Genomic DNA, 24,083 nt, shown 5'->3' with positions numbered 1-24,083 from the left:
TTAGGAAGCTGTCATTTTAAGATAAAAATACTACTTAGTGTTCCTTTAAAATTAAGCCCTATGTATTATTAGCATTCTGTTTCTTCATAACCATTCTTTTTGCTTTTGGATTTTGACCTATAATTACTCTGACATACGCGTGCAGAAAAGCATGTGTTTTCTTGGAGCCAAAAAAAAAAGTCAGTCAATGCATCTTTTCAAACCCCTGCTGTAGCAGACATCAGCTGGACAGTGAAGACATTGCAATACTTTGTTAAACAGCCACACCATATGCAGAATAATGGACTCTGTGTAATTTCTGCATGCTGAAAACATGAGAGAAGAAGCAGATTTGGAATCACTATATAAATTTTAGATAAAAGTGAAATTCATAATTTACATGTTTAATGCACACATACATTTATTGCAGGGACTTGTAGACCAGGACCCTTACTGCTATAGTATAGTGCTCCTGTCTGAGCTGGGACTTGAACCCCAGCTTCCTGTGTAGTTTCATATCATGCCCGCTCAAATACATAGGCTGTGGTCTGAGTGGCCCATAGAGATTTTTCATGAATTTATAAAATCACCAAACCGGCATAATTTAGATACATCCAGGGGAGCTGAATGGGAAACAATTAGGATAAATCCAAGAAGCAGTGACTGGCAGGGGTCCTAAAAACTGTTTGTGTTGGAGCCCAGAGAAAGGCCAAACTTGAGCTGTGAGCAAAACCATCATTCTGCTACATCAATAGTGTACCATGCAACAGAAACAAAGCCCCTTCCACGTCCTACAGTGTTTCTGCCACATGATGTTACCTCAGTAAATTCAACGAATCAGAGCAGGTCAACGATTTTCATGACCTTGACTTACGAGTGAATGAACTTATGAATTTTCAGAGATATGAGCCGGCACTTGGTCGATTTTATGCTTTATGATGCGAGCCGAGATCTGAGTTATGAGCGAGTGAGCTTACACCACCAGCCACTAGGAGGCCAAGCGAGCGTTCAGTTCACTTGGTTATCTTGCCGTACATCTCTGTTGTTCCACTGTTTATTTGTAGTTAAGTGTGTAGCGAGTAAGTTTAGCTAAGCAATAGAGCACGAAAAGAAAAACTCCCCCAACCTTCTCCGCCAGCATCTTCGTCTGATCTTCAAGGTAAATACACGTAGTAGAACCAGTTTATTTCTTTACATTCTCTTTTATTATGTATTATTATTTTTATAAATTATTTGTTATTTATAAAGTAAATGTTTCTTATTTAAAATCTGGTAACAAAAAAAAATTGGTGTGGTTTTTGGGGGTTCTGGAACCGATTAATAGTGTTTCAGTTAATTTTAATGGGGAAAATTAATTTGATATATGAGCAAATTGAGTTACGAGTTTGATCACAGAATGAATTAAACTCTATGTCAAGGTTTTACTGTACTAAGATATGGCCTTTCTGGTAATGAAAGTGAATAAGAACTAAATAAAAGTAATAATTTAAGACCAGAACTATGACCACATGTACTTTTTGTCAATGTATAAAAGCTAAACAAAAATGGGAAAGACCTGTTACTTCTAACCTGAAATTAGAAAATCAAATAGAAATATAAACAGGAAAATGCTCCGTCTGTTTACTGTTGTCAGGGCAAAAAGTGTGGCTCCTAAAAAAATTATTTTTTGAGCATCTGGTTGTCGCTCGTGTAAACTGTTGGCCAGTGATTCATAGAAATGGAACTCTAGGAGTCGACTCAGTCTCAGTTTGCAAGCATCTTCTGTCACACACTTTGAACTTAAAATATTTTTTAAATAAATGCAAAATGTATTTGAACAAAAAAGTGCCCATATTCCTTCCATTGGCTAGGTACACAATTAACAATTAAGTGCCAAAATTAACACTGTTTTAGAGTACAGTGTTACACAGAGGGGGATACTCAGCCACACCCCTCCAATTTTTGTTCATGCTTGAAGCTCATATCTATTGATCTACCGCTTCTCCCACACAGATCTGTGCAAAAACAATATCCTGGGGCCAACGAGTGCTCTGCAGAGTAGAGATCAATTAATCAACATTATGTGCTCTCAAATTTACACCCAGATTACACACACACACACACACACACACACACACACACACATGCACACACACTACTTGTCTGAAAATTGTGAGGACATTACATAGGATTCAATTCATTTTATGGAGACTTACCATTAACATTTCCATAAGTACTACTGATTTACGCTAACCCTAACCCTAAACCCCTAAAAATGTATTCATCTGAAAATGAAATGATTTACATTGTGTTGTTCCCCACATGGAAGGCAAGTTCTCAATATCTATGTGTGTAAACAGGTTTTGGTCCCCACAATGTGTTACATTCATGGCACACACACACACACAGAAGTAGCATGTTGAATCACACATGGGTTAAAAAGTCAGGCACGCATACTCATGCACCTCCAGCTAAACAAACAAACAGCAAGACATTTAATGACAGACTGATTTTCTCCCGAACGGCCAGTGACAGCTTGGTGTTTGAAAGCCTCTCTCCGGCAGTGTATTTATTCCTTTACTCATGCTTCAACGAAACAAACCGCAGTCTGTTTTCACATCTCGTCCACATGCACATGGAGATGTAGATCCAACACGCTCACACTCACAACTAAGCCACATTAGAGAAAGGCACTCTTAAACCCCAGGGCCTCTGGAGATCAAGTAAGTATACTGAAGGGACATCAGGAGAGTCTATATGTACACAGTATAAATACCCCAATGGGCAAAGTTTGGGTTATTACATCAGTGGAGTGCATGTGTAATGTATATTTAGTCAAAAAGCAAGCCAAGATAGGGCAGGATAAATTTCTCCAAAAACATTTCTCTCAGGTCTAGGATCAGTTTTTAATTTATATGTTGTGTCCTTTAGGGAATATATCCTCAAAGCAGTAACTCTATCTGAGAGGGCAAAACCTCCTTAACTTCATAACTTTTAATGAACATCAGTGGATCTAGATGTTTTCTAGATAATTGTGGATGATTCTTATTGGTCTGTTCATCATGAAATTTCAACATGAAGTCCAAATGGGACTGATTTACACTTGGTGACAGAATAGTTCTGTCATGATGGTCTTCAGTGAGGTGAGGTCTGTTTTTGAGCCATTGACACTACATCACCCACTTCAAAGCCCATGTGACATCAAAACTTTTAATGTGATGTCACAGTGAATAGTAGCCGCAAATTTGAGGACTTAAAATTTCAAAATTCACTACTCAAAAACAAACAAAACCTGCTAGGCTTATTTTTTTTTTCCAAAACCTTTTTTCATTTAGACGATAAAATTAAGGAAATATAAGTGACTATAATATAACTGACTTGTCTCACATTTGTAAACAGAGCCCCGTTCCATCTATTGCATTCAGCAGAGGCTGCAGCCAAAATAGCAACAACTAATAAAAAAAAATAAAAACTAAGAATACTAAAGCTGCTACACATAGGCAGTGCATTTGTCGAGCTTATAGTTAAATAAGTTTTACAATCAGACATACAATGCACAAAATGGCAGCATAAACTCTTACTTTATGACCTAAATTATGCCCTACATAGGGTACATCAGTTTCACCATGGCATAGAAACATTATTGATCGTCTTGTGTTTTCGTACAATTATTTTAATTGGCATTAAGCCAAATAAGAGAACTTATTTAAGCAGAAAATCACAATAAATCTGGGTTTCTTTGCTTTCAAGTGCTGTGAGACTCTCTCCAGCACAAGGAGAGGAGCTGTCTATAAGATAAATATATCCATCTTTCAAACCAAAATTAGTGCATAGTAAAGCCAGATACAAGACTGAAACGCAAGGGAATCTGGTCCAGCCAATGCTTGGCATTACGCACGATGACCTCTTGTTTTAATCAATGTTTCATAAACAATCAAGCACATCAATGCACCTTCACGTAGCTAAAGTCACAGATTAAAGGGGTATTTACACACCTTTGGACACAGCAGAGACATAAGAAATTAGGAAGTTGCCGACATAAACAAATAGAGAGACAACTAAACAGACAGATGGGCAGAGGGTGCTTGCAAGAGATAGACACACACAGAAAAAATAGATTTATAGACAGCAATTTGAGGAATTATCTTAGCTGTTGATTAAGGCCGTTGAGTCAGGCAGGAGGAGAATAAGGGAGGCCATGGGGAAATGAAAGCTCAGGAACTATTCAGGCAAAACTATATCAGCAGCTCCAGTAGAGAGGTATGTAGGTCAAGCAGCCTTCAAAACAGTGTCAGGGAGTCTTGGCATTGGTCGGGTCAGGGGTGGTACACGCCCTCTTGGAGTGAAAATAATAGAATCTTGTGCATGTGCATATAATATGGTGTCAAGCAGACTATCCTCAAGGCCTAGCCACCATGATGAGCCCTCCAATCAGATGTGGGGAGTGACCATGTGTCAATCAAACTAGCTGTGTAATGAGGCATTTGGCTGAAGAAGATGAGAAGCCAATGAAAACAGCTTTGGGCAGGAAACCTAATAGGGGCCAGAAATGAATGAAAGATGACAGAAAGAGTTTACAGCTGACCAAGGGTTGAGAGAAACCGATGTAATACACATAGCTAAATGCTATCAAATCTTCATAGAAATCTTCTGATATCTATTGTAAAAATTTCCTAGAAAAGCAGACCCTGTTTCCAAAAATTAGAGTGCCATCCTATTAGATATATAACATATATATATTTACCATCATAACATATTAACCATAAATATTGTTCCCCTCTGAAACCCCCAACACCCCGCTGAAAAATGAACAGCTAGCACAGAGACCTTCCCTGAGACTTTTCCTTTACCTTCCTTTGTGTTTCACTCATGAATACATCACAGAATGACAGGAAAATTAATTATAATTTCTAAATTACTCTTTCAGACAAAAAATATAACACACTAAGAGAGAGTTGTTGGAATCTAATGAAACTTTATATGTGCAATTCTGATGATGATCTATGTAAGTAAATATTAAAACAAATAGATAAGTTTATTGAAGAAATCTATACAACAGAAAGGATGTTCTAGTACCCTGTTTGGATACAAGATGGCATGGAGACATACAGTTTCTGTTTGGCATCCTGCAGCACATATGCCCACAGATGCTACAGCTGGGCCTGTAGATCCTGCACACTGCTAGGTTGCAGAAGCTGGCTTCTCAGCTGGTCCCATAAATGCTTGATTGTTGATATATCAGGTGACCTGGCCAAGGAAGTGTTGCAATCTGGTGGAGACATTCCTAGGAAAGCCCTGAAGTGTATGGGTGAGCATAATCCTACTGAAAAAAATTACAGTCGGATGGCCAGCCATGAGTGCACATATTGCTGAGCTGGTAATGTCCCTCTTATCACTACAAGTGGTGACACACTGTCTTATGAGATGGCTCCCCGATCATCACAACAGCATTTGGGTGTGTTGTTCCACAGCAAAGGCTGGATTGAAATGTTCACTACAAAGTCTCCATCCTAGGATCTGACCATCAAGGAATCCTGAATTTATAGAAATGGCCATCCTGCTTCTTTCAGTTCAGTATTGCACCCCCTGTCAAAATCTGTCTGAATGTTTGAATTACCACAAAAACTCATTTGTCATTTGAGTTACAAAACTTTAGTTTTGTAGCACATTCAGTCTGTGTTTACTTTCATGCAGTTAGAGCTGTCATTCATTTAGATTTGATTGCGTTAGTTGCCACAGCTACTAACATCCAGCACATGCTCCACTGCTCAACACATCTTCTGGAGATGTTTTCACCCCCTCTGGCCAACAGTTAGTATTGACAGTACTGAGGCTTATTAATTTAATGCTTTTTTATAGACATTAAAACTTATACCAGCACTGTATACACAATTGGTGTATATTAAAATAACTGACCCCACTAACAAAGGACCTGTAAAAATATATGAACAAATATATAACATATTTTAAGTTCGTTACATCAGTAATTGTACAAATTATAGGTTAGCAGCCCTGCTCAAACAGTTCATAGCACATTAGACCATAAGCATGGGATGGGTCATGACTCCTTCTTGGCTTCATTTCAGAACAAACACATAGAGAGACAGACAGGAAGACTGCAGTTGAGGTGGGGTGAGCTCTGAGACTTTATTCTAGGTGTGACCCACTCCAGAGCTTTGTCAGCTGCTTCTGATTTGTTGTTTTTCTCAGGGCTGGGAAATCGGCACTTGCTTTGTTCTCTCTTTCTAAAAGCATGCTGAAATCCAATATGAAGAAACATTATCTTAAAAAAAAACTGCCGATGATAAGTTTCAAACCTATATCACGTTTGAATTTGTATGCAGAACAATGGATCTGAATTTAAAGGGCAAGCGAGAAATTTTTCTAAATTTAAACAGCTATTTGCCTTATTTTAATGTAAAAGAGTACATTCTTGAAAAGTTTCAGTGTTGGTGATAACAAACTGTTCACTGTTCACTCTACCTACCTCATTGGTCCACCTTGCAGATGTAAAGTTAAAGACAGCACTTTATCTGTTGTTGCACAGAGGACGACCAAGAAAAACAGTGGACCTGCGATGCCAATGTTTTACAGAATGGACAGTGAGTGAAAACTCAAGCAGCATTGTTGTGTCTGATCCACTCATGCCAGTGCAACACACACAAACACATCTCCACTATGCCAGTGTCACTGCAGCACTGAGAATTATCCACCACCCAAATCATACCTGCTCAGTGAGAGATAAATCACATGTATAACAATTTCACTTAATATTCACAATGTCCTGAAAATGTACTGTGTGTGCTGTAGATAACTCTAAAACTGAGGAAAAGACAGGCAATAATGTTTAATGTTTAGTTGTTGTAACTTAAGAGTTTAACATCCCAGCTGACCTCTGATCAACAGCTGGGGACTTAATGTGTCCTCATAAAACACGGCTGCTGTGTATATTCACATTGATGGATCTCTTCAAAACTAATGAAGGCACCCTCCTCCCTTTATGTCAACACAGAAATGGGAGTGACCCCGGCTCCAGCTGCTGTCAAAAAACAAACTTCTTGTCCTATTGAGTTTCTCAAAAAGTCTCCGGAACTGATCCCGTGGCGTTATTGCCCAGTGCTGGCGCTGGACTCCAGACTCTTGGCCAGCCATCCGGAGTCATGGATGGATAGAGTCCATCAGGAATTTGTGTGAGAATTTCAGCATGCTGCCAATACACAGCATACACAGTCAAACAGCGGATGTGTGAAATACCCGAGTCCTTTACCACAAATAAGAGGAGAGGTGAAATAAACAAAACTCACTACCACAATAACAATATATGTCCTACTTAATGAATTCAGTGATTTTAAGGCACACATACTTTAGTGTCCCTTTAAAAGCATGAAACTAAATGCAATATTTAAGGCTTTCATGCTCAATGCCAAGCATAGGCTAGAGAGGTGTAAACCCTGCCCAGGACAGGGGTTTGGAGTAGCGGGAAGTCTGGTGTAATGGAGAGTTACTGAACCTATTTGGGATATGTTGGAATGGCTTTTTGCAGTCCAGAACTAATTATCCAATATTGGGTCCTCAGTTTGCTAATTTTGTCATAGCTAAATGGCATCAGACTCTCACAGCACGTTCCAACGTTTAGTTTAAATCTTTCTCAGCAGACTATAAGCTGTTACTGCAGCAAAGGGAAACGATTACCATCATTAATTTCAGAAGAGACTGATTTTCAAAACAGTATTTATGACATTGATCCACATCTGAACTCAATTTCTCAGAAATTCATACACATTCCTTGCATACTCAAGCTCTGTGTACAGTACAGCTACGTGTGAGAGTACAGTACATGCTATGAAACAGCAGCTATAGGTCACAAGGTCAAGGGAGGTGTGAAAAATCCAGAGAATGTTTGACCATTGCCATGGGGGTCTCATCTACTGACGAAGCATGAAGAAGTGGGTTTGTGTACGTGAATGCAAGTAGACAAAGCTGAGAGTTCCAAGGTTGCACAAAACAATAAACTAATGTTGATTTGGATTACACTCAATGTATCCTTAATGTTACAGGGCTTATCATTGGTCTGCTTGTGCTACCATAGACATGGCTGCATGAGACTCCTGAAACTCAAAAATTAGGAACCTCTAGCAAGGGAAAAATCTAGCCTGAAGGAACAAGGTAGGATTGGCCCTTAAGGTAGGGAATGCTTCCCAGTTTGTGGAACCTAAATGCACTATCCTGCTGGATGGCAACCGTCAGCTTGTCATATGTATTATAGAAATTGAATGTGCTTAGCTCTTAGGATTCCCAATGTCCAGCAAAATATTTTTTAAAACATTTTCTTGTGAGTTGCTGATTGTCTTTTGGGAAGTTTGAATTCTGCACAAGGCATTCTCTTACTTAAGGCTGAGCTGTCCTCTGTGCTGGAGGTTTCTCTCACTAGGAGTTCCCACTTTGAGTTCCTGACTTTCAGTAGTTTGTTGGGAAAAGTAGTCTTGACATTTAACATGGCCAAGAACCACCTACTATTCCCTTAAAATAAATTTGGCTGACAACAGACTAATTATTAGTCTGATACAGTGGAACCTCTACTAACGAACGCCTATACTAATGAACTTTCCAAGATACAAACCAGGCATTTGAATATTTTTTGCCTCCACCAACGAACCATGACTCTAGAAACGAACCCGAGCCTCTGCCAATCCAGTGGCTGGAAATGGCCACTGACCCCAATAGGTGAGTCTCCCAGCGCGCCCAGACTTGAGTGAGCTTTTAAGATTAGCAAATTGTAGTTTTAGCAATTTGTGTAAATAGCATACATAAATTCGTGCTAAGTTAAGTTGTATCTACGCTTTGTCTCCCCACATTCACCCACCTACTCTCCGTTATTCCACCCACCCCCCACCTCCCGTCATACAGCCAGTGCCTGTGTTACTCCTCCAGACAGTCGTCACGTCTTCAAGGTAGCGATGTGTAACCACTTAAAACTTTTTTATTTCTTTTTTATTTTTAGTAATGCTATATGTATTTTTTTTTTTTTACAAATTTGAGAGTTTTGTAAACATATATCAGTGCAAAAAGGGTGACTTTCGGGGTGGCTGGAACGCATTAATTGCTTTTCCATTATTTTAAATTGGGAAAATTGACTCGAGAAACGAACTTTTCCACTTACGAACCGGGTCACGGAACGGATAAAGTTCGTAGGTAGAGGTTCCACTGTATTTTGGCACATGGAAGCAGTCTTTTACATTGGACCAATACCAGAACCAATACAAAATGATATGCGGAAGTACATATACATGGATATGCAAAGAGCCAGATTGCAACTGGCAGAATCCTGACAATGAAGGCCAGATTAATGCACTGAAAGGATCAGATTCTCTATCTACTTGTGGGCGCAGTGTCTGTGGGTGAGAATTGTGGAAAACAAACCAAGTACCAGAGACAAAAAAATAAAAAATAAATAGCGAGTATATTCGAGTAGAATAGGTACAATAAGAGATCAGCATAAGAGAACATTCACACCAGGATTTGGTTTAATCAAACCAGGCTGAGAAGTATAAACACATCCTAAGAACCTAGAACAGTGTTTCACAAACTTTGTCCTGGAGTATGTGAATGTTTTAGTATTTTAACGGCATAATAATGTCTACCTCAACTGAGTAAGGGCTTGTAAATGCGCTGATTAGTCGGACCAAGTGTGTAGGGAACAGTGTAAAACACTAAATTGTGCCAGACCACATTTGGGATCCTACATCTATTGCAAGTGTGTACAATCTCATCTGGGCCTGTGTTGCTGGTTTTCATTTCAAACAAGCCAGAGCACACCTAATTACACTTGTTTGTTCAACTGATGTTGATTTGTTGGAAACAAAACCTGCACCTGCTCTGTACTGGACAACTCTGATAGAAAGAGTCAATCCCAGTTCTGGCAAGCTCATACTCTAAGGACTTTCTTTTGTGCTTTGTTTCAAACACACCTCATCCAGCTCAGTAACTGATAAATAATTAATGTGTCCGGTGTATAGGCTAGGGGAACTTATAAAGCTGCCAAAATCTGAGATCATCAGAACAGGGACTCCTTGATTTGGAATGGCCATCCACCTTCCACCCAGAGACCTACTTTCCACTAGAGATCTACATTCCTGTTTCAATATGCATCTAACATCCTGCCCCTCATTACCTAATTAATCCTAATGCACCTGACTCAGCCTCAAAACCATCTGAGGAAGTCATTAGCTGGAGCAGGTGGGGCACATTTTGGCTGAAACTAGATGCTGCAGGAAGGTAGAATTCTAGACACTATTCATCAGCTGTTGCTCATTACTGAAGCAACACCTTCACTTTTTGTGAAAATTCTTTGTTAAACAGATTAAAAAATAATAATTAAATTAGTCTATATGGATATGCAACCAACTGTTGCAACTTTAGAATGAAGTTCTAGAAACTCTTCAATGCTATGTGCTACTTGGTTTGTATATTAAAATTTCCATACAGTATTATGACTGAATTAACCTACTACATAAAATGAGGTTTAGGCAAGTGTGTGAAACTGAATATATTTATTATTTTGACAATTCATTCTCAGATTCTCCACAATATTGAATCTGAATCAAATGACAAAATTAATTCTGGAGTAAAGAGCTCCCCACATGTCACACTGCATGTGCCTTGGCACAATCCTATTTTCACCTTCAGTGCTCTTAACCAGGCTGACAGTCATTGTCCAATGTCTGACAGTCAAGGCATTGTCCTCTGTCTCTGACAGTGACCCGCAACATCAGAGGAGTTGCATATTCATTTTCTCTGTGATATAGCATCTCATAAACGCACTCACAAAATCGCCTGACCCCTCTCAATGTGCCTCTTGTTCCGGGCTGCTTTGGTATGCGTCCAGCTCCATGGGCATCTCCACATGCCTGAGCTCACACAGAAACAGAAAGAAGGCCACAGGGTTTCTGGGAACTGTATATGTGTGGGGAGGACTTGTTTTGTCTCTGAAAAAATTGTTCTGCCCACTCCACACACACTACAACACGAATCAAAGAGTCAGTGCCACAGTTGCTTGGGTTTCTCATTATGGGAAAGAATGAAGCTGTGTGGATTGGGCGTTTAGGGAGCAGAGAGCGTGATGAGACGTGTGATGGTGAAGGCCATGCCAATGCTGTCATGTCCTGACCGCATTCTGTAGAAGGATTTCTTCCCCACTACAAAAAAGGGACACTCAGTTTGTAGTCAGACAGTTAAGACTGTAGAAGAGGATTGTCCTTTCAACTGGTCTGAGGTTTGGAGCAAAAAGCTACTGAGAAAGTTATTGGATTGAGACTGGATCGCTCCCATTCCATAATCCTAAAAGCTATAAACCCCCTGAATGCTATTCCAGATTTATGTGTAATAAGGGTTCTTGGGAATTACGTCACTGCAGAACTGCTCTTAGAGTTCAAAGAAGGTTCTGGCAGATGTCTAAGCATTGGCTATATCTTTGTGAACTTGTGAGCTCTGTTTCTGTGATTTGTGACATAATCTGATTGTGAATGTGTTGTCTTCAGTGACAACACAAGAGAATATAATCTGCATCCCACGCTGTAGGTGGGTGAGATGAGTGCTAGACTATGTGGGCATTTGTTAGCTAGTGAGTGTTCTCCTCCAAGTGTGGTGAGATTTCATCAGTGAAACTGACGTTGACTATTCCAAGAACCATACTTCGAACTCTAAAAACTGAGGTGCCAAACTTGAGGTTCCCTGAAGAACCTTTCAGGAGGTGGTCCCTTGCAAATTAGATGTGTGTAGATTTAATTAATGAATTAATTCATTCATTCATTATCAGTAACCACTTATCCAGTTCAGAGTCACGGTGGGTCCAGAGCCTACCTGGAATCACTGGGCGCAAGGCAGGAACACATCCTGGAGGGGGCTCCAGTCCTTCACAGGGCAACACACATTCACTCACAAACTCACACCTATGGACACTTTTAAGCCACCAATCCACCTACCAATGTGTGTTTTTGGACCATGGAAGGAAACCGGAGCACCCGGAGGAAACCCACACGTACACAGGAAGAACACACCAAACTCCTCACAGACAGTCACCTGGAGTGGGACTTGAACCCACAACCTCCAGGTCCCATGTTTTAGAATATAAACCTACTTTGTTAAGCCAATAACTATTTAAGGAGTTATTTTTAGATGTACATGCCACATATAAAGTCACTAGCCACTTTAATACTTACCTTTATGTTGTACCTACACTACCTGTGCATTTCATTAGCCCCACCAATGATTTCGGAGCATGTTTTAGCTCTAAAATTACAGACTGTAGTCCACATTTTACTTTGCATACTTCATTAGCCCCCTTTCACCTTGTATGTCTTTGGCTAGGACCCTCACAGACAGTCAATCAAAGTCATTACTTTCTGTGTGTGCCATGTTTTCTATCACTGCTTAAAAGATGCACATGTTTTCCTTCTTTTTAGGAGTCAGATTCCCTTGTAGTAAAAAAACACATACTAACATCCCACTGTCACGTTAGAGACACTGCAGGCGACTCAAATAAGGTCTGCTCTGTTGTGGCCCTGATCATTGATGAAGATGCCAAAGAAAGACTGGCAAACTATGTAGAGAACCAGATTACTCTGTAGCCGCAGAACTCCAAAGTGCACCTGTGTTGTAAGTGGTTCTTGGTGCTTTATCACTGCTCTCTTTGGCTTTACTCACTTTTAGGTCCTTGGTACCTGCTTGGATTTCCACTCCAATAGCTCCCCACAAAATGTGGCTGGTGATGTTTACAAAACACTGTTAACAGGAACACTGGACATTGAAAACCACAACAAAGGCAGCGTTAAAGTTAAACCTTGTTTATGCATTGCATATTCTCGTGTGACTTTTTTGTTGTTTCTTTGGGAATGAACAGAGCTAGTGTTGTTAATTTCATTCCTTGTTGCACTCACTGGATTCTTTCATTGGCCACCAATCCAAGGAGTGTTTGAACCACTTTGAAAGACCACAGAATCGTTTTACAAGTGGCTGTTACAAGTCAGATAAAAACAAATGTGATCTCTAGTGTATCTTGGAGATTTTACAAATGGCTAGATACTCACTAGCCAATCAGCGTTCTGCATGGTTTCCATGTCAGAGTTTAGTCCCTTCTTACCTCGCTTGGAACCATGAGGGAGAAGGTACTAAAAAAGTACGCAGTTCCAGCTACAAGGCACCAAATTTGCCTAATGGAAAAGTGCCATATGTAAACTGCAAACTGAGCAGCAGTCGAGGGTCTGTTTCACATTCAACACTTGAGCCTTCCAGCTGAGCTGCTCCTCCCCTTACGTTCTGCCCACCATGGCCTACTGACACGACCCAGCCAACCACAGCTACCACACAGACACACACAGGTGTGGAAGTGCTGCTCTGCCAGAGAGCACACCGCTGGCTGGCAAGTGCCTGTGCGGCACTGCCAAGAGAAGCTGCCTCTCAGAGGAATCTGGTGTGACAGAGCCTGCCAAGAGGAAACTACGTCAGCAGGACTTCAGCCGGTGCCAAACAAGCACACCTCTGAACAAATTCCATAAGACATCCCAATGCCAGGAGAACCCTGGCTGATTTCTGTGCAGCAAGAGAACCCTATCACTTCAGTGCCAAGAGAACACTCTTTAAGCACGGAAATCTCCAGGCTCAGGACCTTGCATGACTTACATGCACCACAAGCTTCATCAAGCAATGGGACTTGTCAGCCAGTGAGGTGGGGGGATTAAAGCCACTAACCACATGAGAGGGGTGCGAGAAAAGCTAAAGGCTTTGTACTTTGATGTTGTTTTTTTGTCAGACGAGGGGAAACTTAGACGAGTGTGGTCTCAGCCCATGGAGGGATTTTTTTTATGTCATGGATCTATTTGTTTTCCTGACAGCTCTGGGTCTATAGAGAGACAGAGAGAGCAAGAGATGGAGGGAGGGAGGGAGGGAGGGAGGGATGAGGACTGTGGTTGGAATTAAAATAAAAAAAACTTTAAAACTCAGCCAGAATCTGATGTGAATGCTGACTTCTCCACTGAGCAGGAATGTGCACACGCTGTGAGAAAGATCACGCGCGTTCGGGAGTGATACACTTGCCGGCGGGCAGGGAGGGAGCGGGGCTCCACCAGCTGAGGTCAGTGACCCATTTGTTGGACAGGGTGATGTTTTGCTGCTTGAAGACTGAAGGTGTGTGTGCTGAAGGTGATCAGCTGGTATCACACAACTATCATCCACACCGCAGACAGGGGTTTGATTCCCTGCTCAGAGAGGAACACAAAGCTATATCTCCAGTACTGATGATGTCAGTGTTATTTTTTTTGAAGTAATTTTTTTGTACTTGGAATTATTGTGTGTTCTCTCTCTCTCTCTCTCTCTCTCTCTCTCTCTCTCTCTCTCTCTCTCTCTCTCTCTCTCTCTCACACACACACACACACACACACACACACAAATACACACCCAACCACTTATACCAGAACACGGACACCCACCCATAAACCCACAATCACAAGTAAAAGCCTACCTGTAAGCAAAAGAAATATGTGTCTCCTATACTGGTATCATTTACAACATTCACGTGGCAAGCGTGGGTGCATCAGTGACTTGGCACTGCTCTCACACCCACACACAAAAAGAGATAGCATTTGATATGATTAGCCTCTACTGGCCATAATCAAACATATGAGATGTGTTCTCATGTGTTGTTTACCTGCCTGGTGAAGAGGATGGCGGCATCATGGTGATGCTGGTGGTCATCATCCAGCGGGTTCTGCTGGTTCTGCCACTTGCAGAAGCTTTTGAGGGTGGCAGCTGCGTTTTTTGACACCTCCAGACCCTTCTCCTTCTCGGACAGCACCATCACCTTTACCACGGCTAGGCGCACGGGGTTCTCGATGCTGGCGTGGCCGTAGAGACGCGAGGCGATGGACGCCAGCGTGAGCAGGTAGTGGCGTAGTTCCGAGCCGTATTTCCTTGCCATGCTGTCGTCAGCCACCAGCAGTAGCTCCACGTGCCGGGCGCGCGACACCGACCTTCCGCGCCTCGTCCTCGTCCTCCTCACACGGGCCACTGACTTGTCCTCGGCGTCACGCGTCCCGCAGCTGTCGCGCGCCTCCGCCTCTGGCACCTCCTCAAAGCTGAATCCCTCGCGCGTGTAGGAGTAGACGGGGGAGTGCGCGAGCGGGCGGAGCGTGTAGCGCGCGCCGTCAACAGCGAAGTAACCGCGCAGGCGCCCGCCGCACAGCTCGAACACGGCCAGCGACTCGGGCTCCGAGTCCACCGTGCCGCGGTACGCGCAATGACGACGGCGGCGGCGGCGCGAGTGCCCGCGCTCCCCGGGCACGCTCTCTATGGGCGCGCTCTCGTCCCTCTCCAGGTCTAGTTGAAAGCGACGGCCGTCCACCTGAGCGATGAAGCCCGCGCGTCCGCCGCCGCGGTACAGTCGCTCCACGGAGCGCACGAGCCCGGTGCGCGCGCTGGGGACAGGAGCGGAAGCGGGAGAGGGAGAGGGAGAGAGCGCGCGACCCACGTGGAGGAGCGAGGAGAAAACAAGCAAAATAATCCCGAACAGCATGGCAGCGGTCGCGCGCATGCACGCGCATACAAAACAAATAAACAAACAAAATAAAGGTCAACAACAAGACTCAAAGCAGCGTGAATAATCCCCTCTGATGTATTTCAGTGAAGAGTTGGAGCTCGAGCGTCAGGAGGGCTACAGAGGGGCAGCATCTTCGGGGGTTAGGATCCAGAGAGAGAGAGAGAGAGAGAGAGAGAGAGAGAGAGAGAGAGAGAGAACCAAACAAAACAAGTTCAGTGATGGAGGGAGAAAGAAGTGCAGGAGCACTCAGTGAAGCGAAGGCAGAAAGAAGTGAGCCTGAAGTTGAGGAACAACACAAAGTTTTTGAGGCTTTAAAGAGCGGCAGGGTGAGAGAGGGAGAGAGAGCGAGAGAGAGAGAGAGAGAGAGAGAAGGGGGGGCAAGTCCGGCCCCTTTGCGCTAAACTCCATTCCACTCCACCCTCTCTCTCTCTCTTTCTCTCTCTCTCTCTCTCTCTCTCTCTCTCTCTCAGCTCGTGTTGGGTATCAAAGCGAAGTCAAGTGCTAAAAGGACAGAAAAGGACAGAGTCAAGCACCAGACGCTGAAAAAAAGGCGGTGAAAAACAAGCTAGTGTTGGATAGCAGTGAACTTCTGTACTTCCCTAGATATACAATGACACAAAATCCCCAGTGCTTTTTTTTAGAGCTTAGACGCTGTCACCTGTTAAAAAGTCAATACATTTCATACAGATTTTTAAAATCCCCATCTGTTTTTTATGGGCGCCATTAAGAATTTTCACTGGCAATAGTAGCTCAGACATAACAGCTAATGAAATGTCTCACTGTTTGAACAAACAGGAAAGGATGACTTTTTAAAGTACTATGTATTTATTTATTTATTTACTTATTATTAATATTTACATAGATTTTTTCGCATTAGTAACTTTTAAACAACAGCCTTGGAAAGCCTTGGAAGCCTTGTAAAGAACACTGGGACACCAGTTGAGACCACAAACAGGATTTCTCAGATAACTTGAGTCCAAAGTCAAGCCTGGAACAGAACTGAGGGAGTATTGGATAGTTCTCAAATCTGGGCTTAGTTAACTTTGGGGTTAGCTGAGTAACTGAGAAATCCTGCTTTGTGAAATACCCCCGGCTCTAAAGACATGTTATAAACAAGACCAAGACAGACGCGAGAGTGGCTAATGCCGGAATGCTACCATTTGGTACCTGTTTCTGTGGATTAATCTATGTAAACATATCTATCTATCTATCTATCTATCTATCTATCTATCTATCTATCTATCTATCTATCTATCTATCTAAAGAAACACACAGATAAACTATAAACTTCACAACAAAGGCTGTATTTGCAGTAATTAAGGGGTTAAGACGGCCCTCCCCCTTCCACAAATGGTACAGGTTTGCTAATTGTAATTGGTCAGTTAATGAGTACAAGGTGGGTAGAGATTACCCTGGTCAAAGTAGCTGCAGCTGTATTAATCTGCTGCTGGTTAACAGCTGTTTACTTACATGCAAAATTATTATTAACATTTTAAGTATCACTATGGAACAAATTGTAATATATTATGAAGTAAATATAGAGGGAAATGTTTCAGCCCAGCTGGGTTAAATCAGGAATGAGGAGGAGACAGTACACAAGCTGAAAACGATTGGGAAAACTTGTATACAGGGAAAAGTTACTAGTTGAACCTCATACAGGAAAACAAAAAAACATGTTTTTGCAGAAATATGTGCATGCACAGCAGGCAGAACATTTTTTGAGACCCAAAACACAAACTGCTTATATGAGTTTTGTTAGATTTTATTGGTCATTTGAAATGTGTTTTTAAAAGCATTGGAATATAGGTCATGGTTCTAACCACTGAAAGAGTGGTTACAACAAGTAATATAAGATTGCTAGTATTATGAGTTGAGCACAAATGAAACTCAGATTTCTAATACAATATAGGGATAACATTTTTGGACACCTTTGCATCTGTAGGAGCTTTTATGCCATCCTATGGCAAATCCACTGGCATTAATATGGACTCAGCCCCTCTTTGCAGAAAGAACAGATTTGTAATTCTGCAGTTACTGAGTCAGCAGAGCGCTTTCAACTTTTACGTGCTGTGCCCCTCAGCACTCGGCAACTCCTCTCTGTAACTTTACGTGGTCTGACATTTTGTGGCAGAGTTGCTGTTGTTCCTGAATGCATCCACTTTTTTGGTAATTCCACTCAGATTGGATCATGGAATATCTTGGAGTGAAGAAATTTTACAAACTCATTTGTTGCAATGGTGGCACCAACTTACAGTACACTTGAACACCGTTTCTGGAACGACCTGTACCTCTGGAATGACTCATGTTAAATGTTTGTAAAGGCAGACTGCATGGCTAATATGCTTGATTGCATCTGTGACAATGGGACTGAAAATAAAACTTGAATTCAATGATTAGGTGGCCTGTCCCAATATTTTTGTCCACATAATTAATAGTTTTGTCAATATAATTAAGCCATGATTTTGGCGGTGTAATAAAAAAGTAACGCTTGTCAATGATAGTTTGTAAATAGTACTGCTTAAATATTTTAGAAGCCAAATATGAATGCTGCAAGAAAACAGTGAGTCCGGGCATGGGACTTTTCTCCATCATAATCTTTTTAACAAAGAGTTCTGTATGTGTTCTGATGGGAAGGACTATAATAATAATAATAATAATAATAATTTTTTATTTGAAAGCGCCTTTCAAGTGACCCAAGGACACTGTACAATAAAAAATAAAAAATAAAATAAAATAAAATAAAAATGAAAATTAAAAAAAAGTTAAAAACTATGAAACAAGTGGTTGTGTGTACACTTTTGTTAAATGCAGAATCGCTGGACGAGGCTTTTAATTATTGAAATCTTTTTCCTTACTCCACTTTGGTGTGTGAATTTAAGGGCTGTAAAAGGATGGATAATTTATGGTGCGTGTACGCAGGAGAGAATATTGCGGTGTGCTTTTGAATGAGGCAAAGTGTTGCACACGCACACACACACACACACACAAACACAGTGCACTATAGAATTGGGAAACGTTAATAATTGGAAAGCATTAACGCTATCAGTTATGGGTATATCTAATAATAATTGGCAAAATGTTATTTGTTCAATAGAAAAACACATTTTTCTTACAGTGTTGTCACTAAGCTTAATTAATTGATTCAAACATGAGCTCAGAATTGTACAAAACCATTTTCACCTAGACTCTCAAAGATGCCAAAGAACAGCTTAGGCAATGACAAATAACCTAGGAAAAAATACTTTTAAATGTGACAGCGTGTCTATGGTTTTTAAGGTGTTTCATACCACAGTAAATACAATACATTTTAAAGTATGCCACAAAAGTTCAAATACTTTCAGGGGCCACTGAACCTTAAGGTTGAGAATATGGCACCTTAGGGTAAAAGAGCCTTTTTTTAGTTTTTTCTGCCAAAGTTTTGTCTTGTTGGATAATATAATTTACTTCTATGGGGATGCAAAACTGCCCCCAGTTTGCATCTTGTGAAAAAACAAAAAAACACTTTATGCATCTCTAGCTCAGTTTTTGCTTATTACAGCTCAGACAGTTACAAGGCCGTCCCTCAGGATCCATCAACAGTGACAAGGAAGCCACAGGAAATTAAGCAGTGTGACTGAGCATAACTCTCTCTAGCTTTCTCACTTTCTCATTTGGGCACACTTTCAAATATCATATTATTTGGTATGCTGCTGTATGTCATTGTAAAGTTCAACATGCTCGGAGAAGGACACCAACTACTCAATTATGTCATATTAGCTAATATTCACCTGCATTTATTAACATCGTGCATACTTCTAATATCATGCGATATTGTTTAGATTTAAAGCTGTTTTGTCATTTTAGCTTAGATATATAAGAAACCTGGCTGTTGTGATATTTTAATCCTAAAAGAACACTAGGTAAGATTTTGTAGTTTTGCTCCTGGGCTCCCCCTACATTTGCAGAGTGTAATTAACTTTTACAGCATTGTCCTTGAAATCAATCGAAACTTACATAGTGCAATTTCTGCCCTGCTGAGGCAGGAGTAGCAACAACAGAGACTCTGATCTCCCTATCGTGGGTCAGTGAAGCATCACAATAATTTTAAAGCTGTAATTTTAAGTTACAAACACTAGCTAATGTTTCCTTAACTCCATATAGTCCAGAGTTAACAGAATGTATGTAAGAAAAAGCACATAATGCAGGTTGAAATTAAATTCAGATATGTCTTAACTCTTTAAGGACCTAGGGATTAACCCAATCAGCCAGACTGCAGCGTTCTCCATGCTTAGAATAGAAAAAGCCTAGCCAATCATATTTTAGAAGCAGCATTATGTGTTTTACTGTCCTAACTTTGGTATGGGTTTTCTATGTCACTGTTTGGTCTGGTTTGTACTATTCTTGTGACACTGTGCCAATGTGTGCCAGGCTTCCACTGCTCACACACACTAACACACACATACAGCTCAGTGTGACGTGTGTATAGGAGGGGCTAAATGCTTGTTTACAACAGAGCACCATGTGTTTATGTTTGTTAGGCTGAAATGGTACAGTCCACAGTCCACTGTTGGTGAATGATCTCTCCTTATTAGAGCCTGAATGGAAGACTCCACTTGAGTCTACAGTTGACAGATGGTAGACTGGTCTTTTTATTTAGCTATGCACTGAGCAGTTATTACTTTTTAGTGACTAAAGTATATAATACTTATTCATAAACTATGGAATATGTAATAATAACATGTTATTAAGTCCCTGCACATAGATATTACAAGTTTGTACACTCCCTTTATAAATAGTGCTCTTTAAGGTGCAACTATTTTGGATTCAGACTCATATCTTGTATAATCTGTACAGAAGGAGCAGCTGTACAAGAATGAAGTGTAATTGGAAAATTCTAGATTTGAAATGGTATTACACAGTTTAGTCATAATATTAAGACCAACTTTTTGTTTCTACATTCATTTCCCATATTATTAGATCCACTGACCATAGAGAAGCTCTTTGACGTTCTGCAATTACAGAATGTAGTCAGTCTGTTGCTCTAATGACTTTGGTAGCCACTTTTCACACTGTTCTCAGGATCACCACAGAGCAGGTATGATTTAAGTGGTTGATCATTCTCAATGCTTCAGTGACACTGACATGGTGGTGGTGTTTTATTTTGTGTTGTGCTGGTAAGTGTGGATCAAACACAGCAGTGCTGCTAGTGTTTTTAATACCCTCAGTGTCACTACTGAACTGAGAATAGTCCCCCAAACAGAAATGTCCAGTAAAAGCATCCTGTGTCCACTGATGAAGGACTAGAGGATGATCAACACAAACTGTGCAGCAACCGATGAGCTACTGTCTCTGAATTTGCATCTACAGGGTGCACCGAGGAGGTTGATGTGTCTAACAGAGTGTTTAAAACTTGAGTAGTGCTGCTGTGTCTGATCCATTCGTGCCTGCACAACGCACACTAACACACCACCAACCCTTCAGTGTCACTGCAGCGCTGAGAATGATCCACCTGCCCTGTTGTGGTCCTCTGAGAGTCCTGACCATTGAAGCACAAGGTGAAATGGGAATAAGAAAGTATGTAGAAAAACAGGTGGATGGCTGTCTGTAATTGTAGAACTACAAAGTGCTCCTGTATGGCCAGTGGAGCTGGCCTCCTGTTACTTAGGACTCTTCTGGAGAACTCACAGGTGTCCCCACATCTCAGTGAGGGCCATTCCATCCTCTATCCCCTATATCCTGTTCCACTTTCACCAGCTTCAAAACATCTCTTACGCAAGGGAGGCACCTCTCTTCCTCACCCTCCTTCCCCTGCTGGCATCTCACCTATCTGTCAAAGTGTAGAGAGAGAGAACGAGACAGAGACAAAACAGCGCAACCAGGAGGGCTGACCTCTGATCTTAATGTTTGTCCAGACATGGGCAATGTGAGAAGCCTTGGGTGAGGGACAGTGGGAGGCACGCGTGAAAGTACACACGGTAATACATTATAAAGTTCTCTCTGTGGGTTTGATTTGAGAGCTAAACTTTCTGTCCAAACCTTTTTAGACACCTTTAAAATTCAGTGAATTCAGTGAATTTAAGGTGCCTCAACAGGTCGTTTGTACATGATTTCACATCAAAACAGGAAGTGAATTTATACAATGGGATCTCTATGAGATGCTGTAATAAAGCCATCTGAACTGGTAAATCACAAGGAACATGCATCAAATACCAAAAGCTATTGTTCAAGATGGAGAAAAATGGAAGAATTTTATCACCTTCTGTCAGGAAGAGATTGAGGTAGCTTCCTATTTAGAAGCTTCTTGCTCAAATTGAGTTGTTTTTCTTGTAGAAGTTGTTTTAAATCTATCACCAGCGCAGACACAGCTCCAACAAAACTGTGGAAAACAGTTCCCAAAGCCTGAACTCAGCTTTTAATTCGCCAGTTTCACGTTCCACCTGCCACACCATTTAAAGTGGAATGGAAAGCTAACTTGATTGTGCAGTCTATGAGGAGTGAATATTTTATTTAGTAGTTCTGTGGGTGCTGTGATTGTCCATTGGTGATGGACTTAAAACCTAAACAACCGTAACATTAATGCAGAGAGGTGCCACTGTGCGGAATGTTTTTATTGCACAATTACAACACTGCAGCCATCGAAGAGCATTGTGATACTGAGGTTGACCAGTCTGCTAAAACAAGTTGTATCTGTTAATATTTTTGTGGTCTTTCATTTGTGTCCTTGAGTTTAAGGACATCTGACAGTTTGGTTAAAAAACAATCCCCATAACATAAGTATCATCTCCTACATATGTTGTGATGTATTTGTTTTGTACATTTCTCTTGGAATATAGCCTCAGTTTACACAGTAAAGTCTTCTTGCACACTTTGCTCTATTCTGTTTTTCTATTCTTGCCCTTCATCTGAATTTGAACTTGCCATTCGTCTGAAGCACGTGACTGAAAAAAACCTATTGCTGAAAGTCAGTGTTTACAATATTATTGTAAACATGCACTGTGTACAGCAGAAGGTCAGCAACATTAAAGCCACTGAAATATGATGAATGTAATGGATGGTAGTGTATAGCACATGAAAAAAATGACACACGCGCGCACTCAGCATGCTCTGGCACACTCAGTCCAACGTGTCATAGCCCCCCTTCGCTTTGGCTGGCAGACTTACACTGATAGAAAATCAAGAACCAGCTCACATTAGAGAATTACATTTAATCCTAATCATCTGAAACAGAGTAACGCGCCAGGGAGCCATATGGATACAGGCCAGTCACTCATATCACAAACACACACACTCATACGCCCACTCTAAATATAGAGCACACACTATAAAAACGTGCCTATGTATGCATGCGAGGACACGTGTCCAGAGAGAATAGGCCTACACACGGCTGTGTGAACACAAACACAAACACATGCACACACATGCAGTGTCAGGACATCCAATAAAAAAATCCAATAATAATTGAATGATGAGCCATTTACATAACTAGAGAGTTAGAAGCTGGGGCATTCTCACAGCACTGGGACCATCCCTCTCTCTCATACACACACATGCGTTGGTTCTGCTATACTTGTGAGGACTGTCTATTTAAATAATGATTACTGTAGCTAATTACACTACACCTACACTTAAATCTAAACCCTCACCTTAACTTCAGAAGTTAGAAATAAATCAGTACACATTTATTATTATTATTATTTTAAAATATAAACTAGTTTTTCTGGCAAAAAAAAAATTGTGAGGACCAACCAAATCTAATTATACTCCTATTCATCCTGGTCCACACAAATATATAAAAACATGCCTACACACACACACACACACACACACACACACACACACACACACACTCATGAATTATAGACCTCTCATAAGTGTCGGGTTAAAAATAGCCTTTAAAAGCTTGGCTAAACCTGTGACACTGTACACTAAGTAGGACCTGGTTCTTCACAAAATGGCCGCTGTCAGTGACATAAAGGAGGGGGACATTCTGTCTTTCCTCATTCTAATGTCTGTCTTTCAATAGTAATATACTAGTTCATCAAAGTGGGCGATTACACAGATGCCCATTACACAGATGCCCATTACACAGATGCCATTACACAGATGGGGTTCGAGTCCCAGCTCAGGCAGGAATACCACAGCATGTGTTAAGAGTTCATGCGCAATACTCCTAATACTTAATTTGCCAAGCACTGTAACATGATTTCAACTGTATGTCAATCTGGAAAACAGTGTCTGCCAAATGCCATACAAGTCCAGGTGAATTATAGCAATTAATAAGAGTATTTATGCTATTAATAGTATAACACTTTTGTTCAATTGTACTATTGTTGTTGTAGCAACTCAAATGCAGATTATGTTTATGATCTACTACATTTAAGAAATTCATTCTTTAGCTTCTGTTTTCACATTTTTATGTGTATTTTATATCTGCTGCCGTTGCAGTGTTACTTTAGAGCACATGTAACATGGACCTGTCTCTAGGGAATAGCCAGAGGTACTCTCTGTCTCTCTACCTTTCTCACACACACACACACACACACACACACACACACAC

General features: G+C 41.0%; 1 protein-coding gene across 1 annotated transcript in view; it reads right to left on the bottom strand.

The window, feature by feature from the left end:
* Nucleotides 1–15,523, bottom strand: part of LOC136686371 (A disintegrin and metalloproteinase with thrombospondin motifs 5) — a 33,013-nt gene extending 17,490 nt beyond the window's left edge. The window contains exon 1 of the mRNA XM_066660103.1: nt 14,660–15,523. Within this exon, the coding sequence (XP_066516200.1) occupies nt 14,660–15,523 (864 nt within the window). The remainder of the gene's footprint in view (nt 1–14,659) is intronic.
* Nucleotides 15,524–24,083: the final 8,560 nt, after the last annotated feature.

Source organism: Hoplias malabaricus, chromosome 2 (assembly GCF_029633855.1).
Source record: "Hoplias malabaricus isolate fHopMal1 chromosome 2, fHopMal1.hap1, whole genome shotgun sequence".
NCBI lineage: Eukaryota > Metazoa > Chordata > Actinopteri > Characiformes > Erythrinidae > Hoplias > Hoplias malabaricus.
Note: the sequence above shows the minus strand (reverse complement) of the source record. Positions and strands in the feature narration are given on the sequence as shown.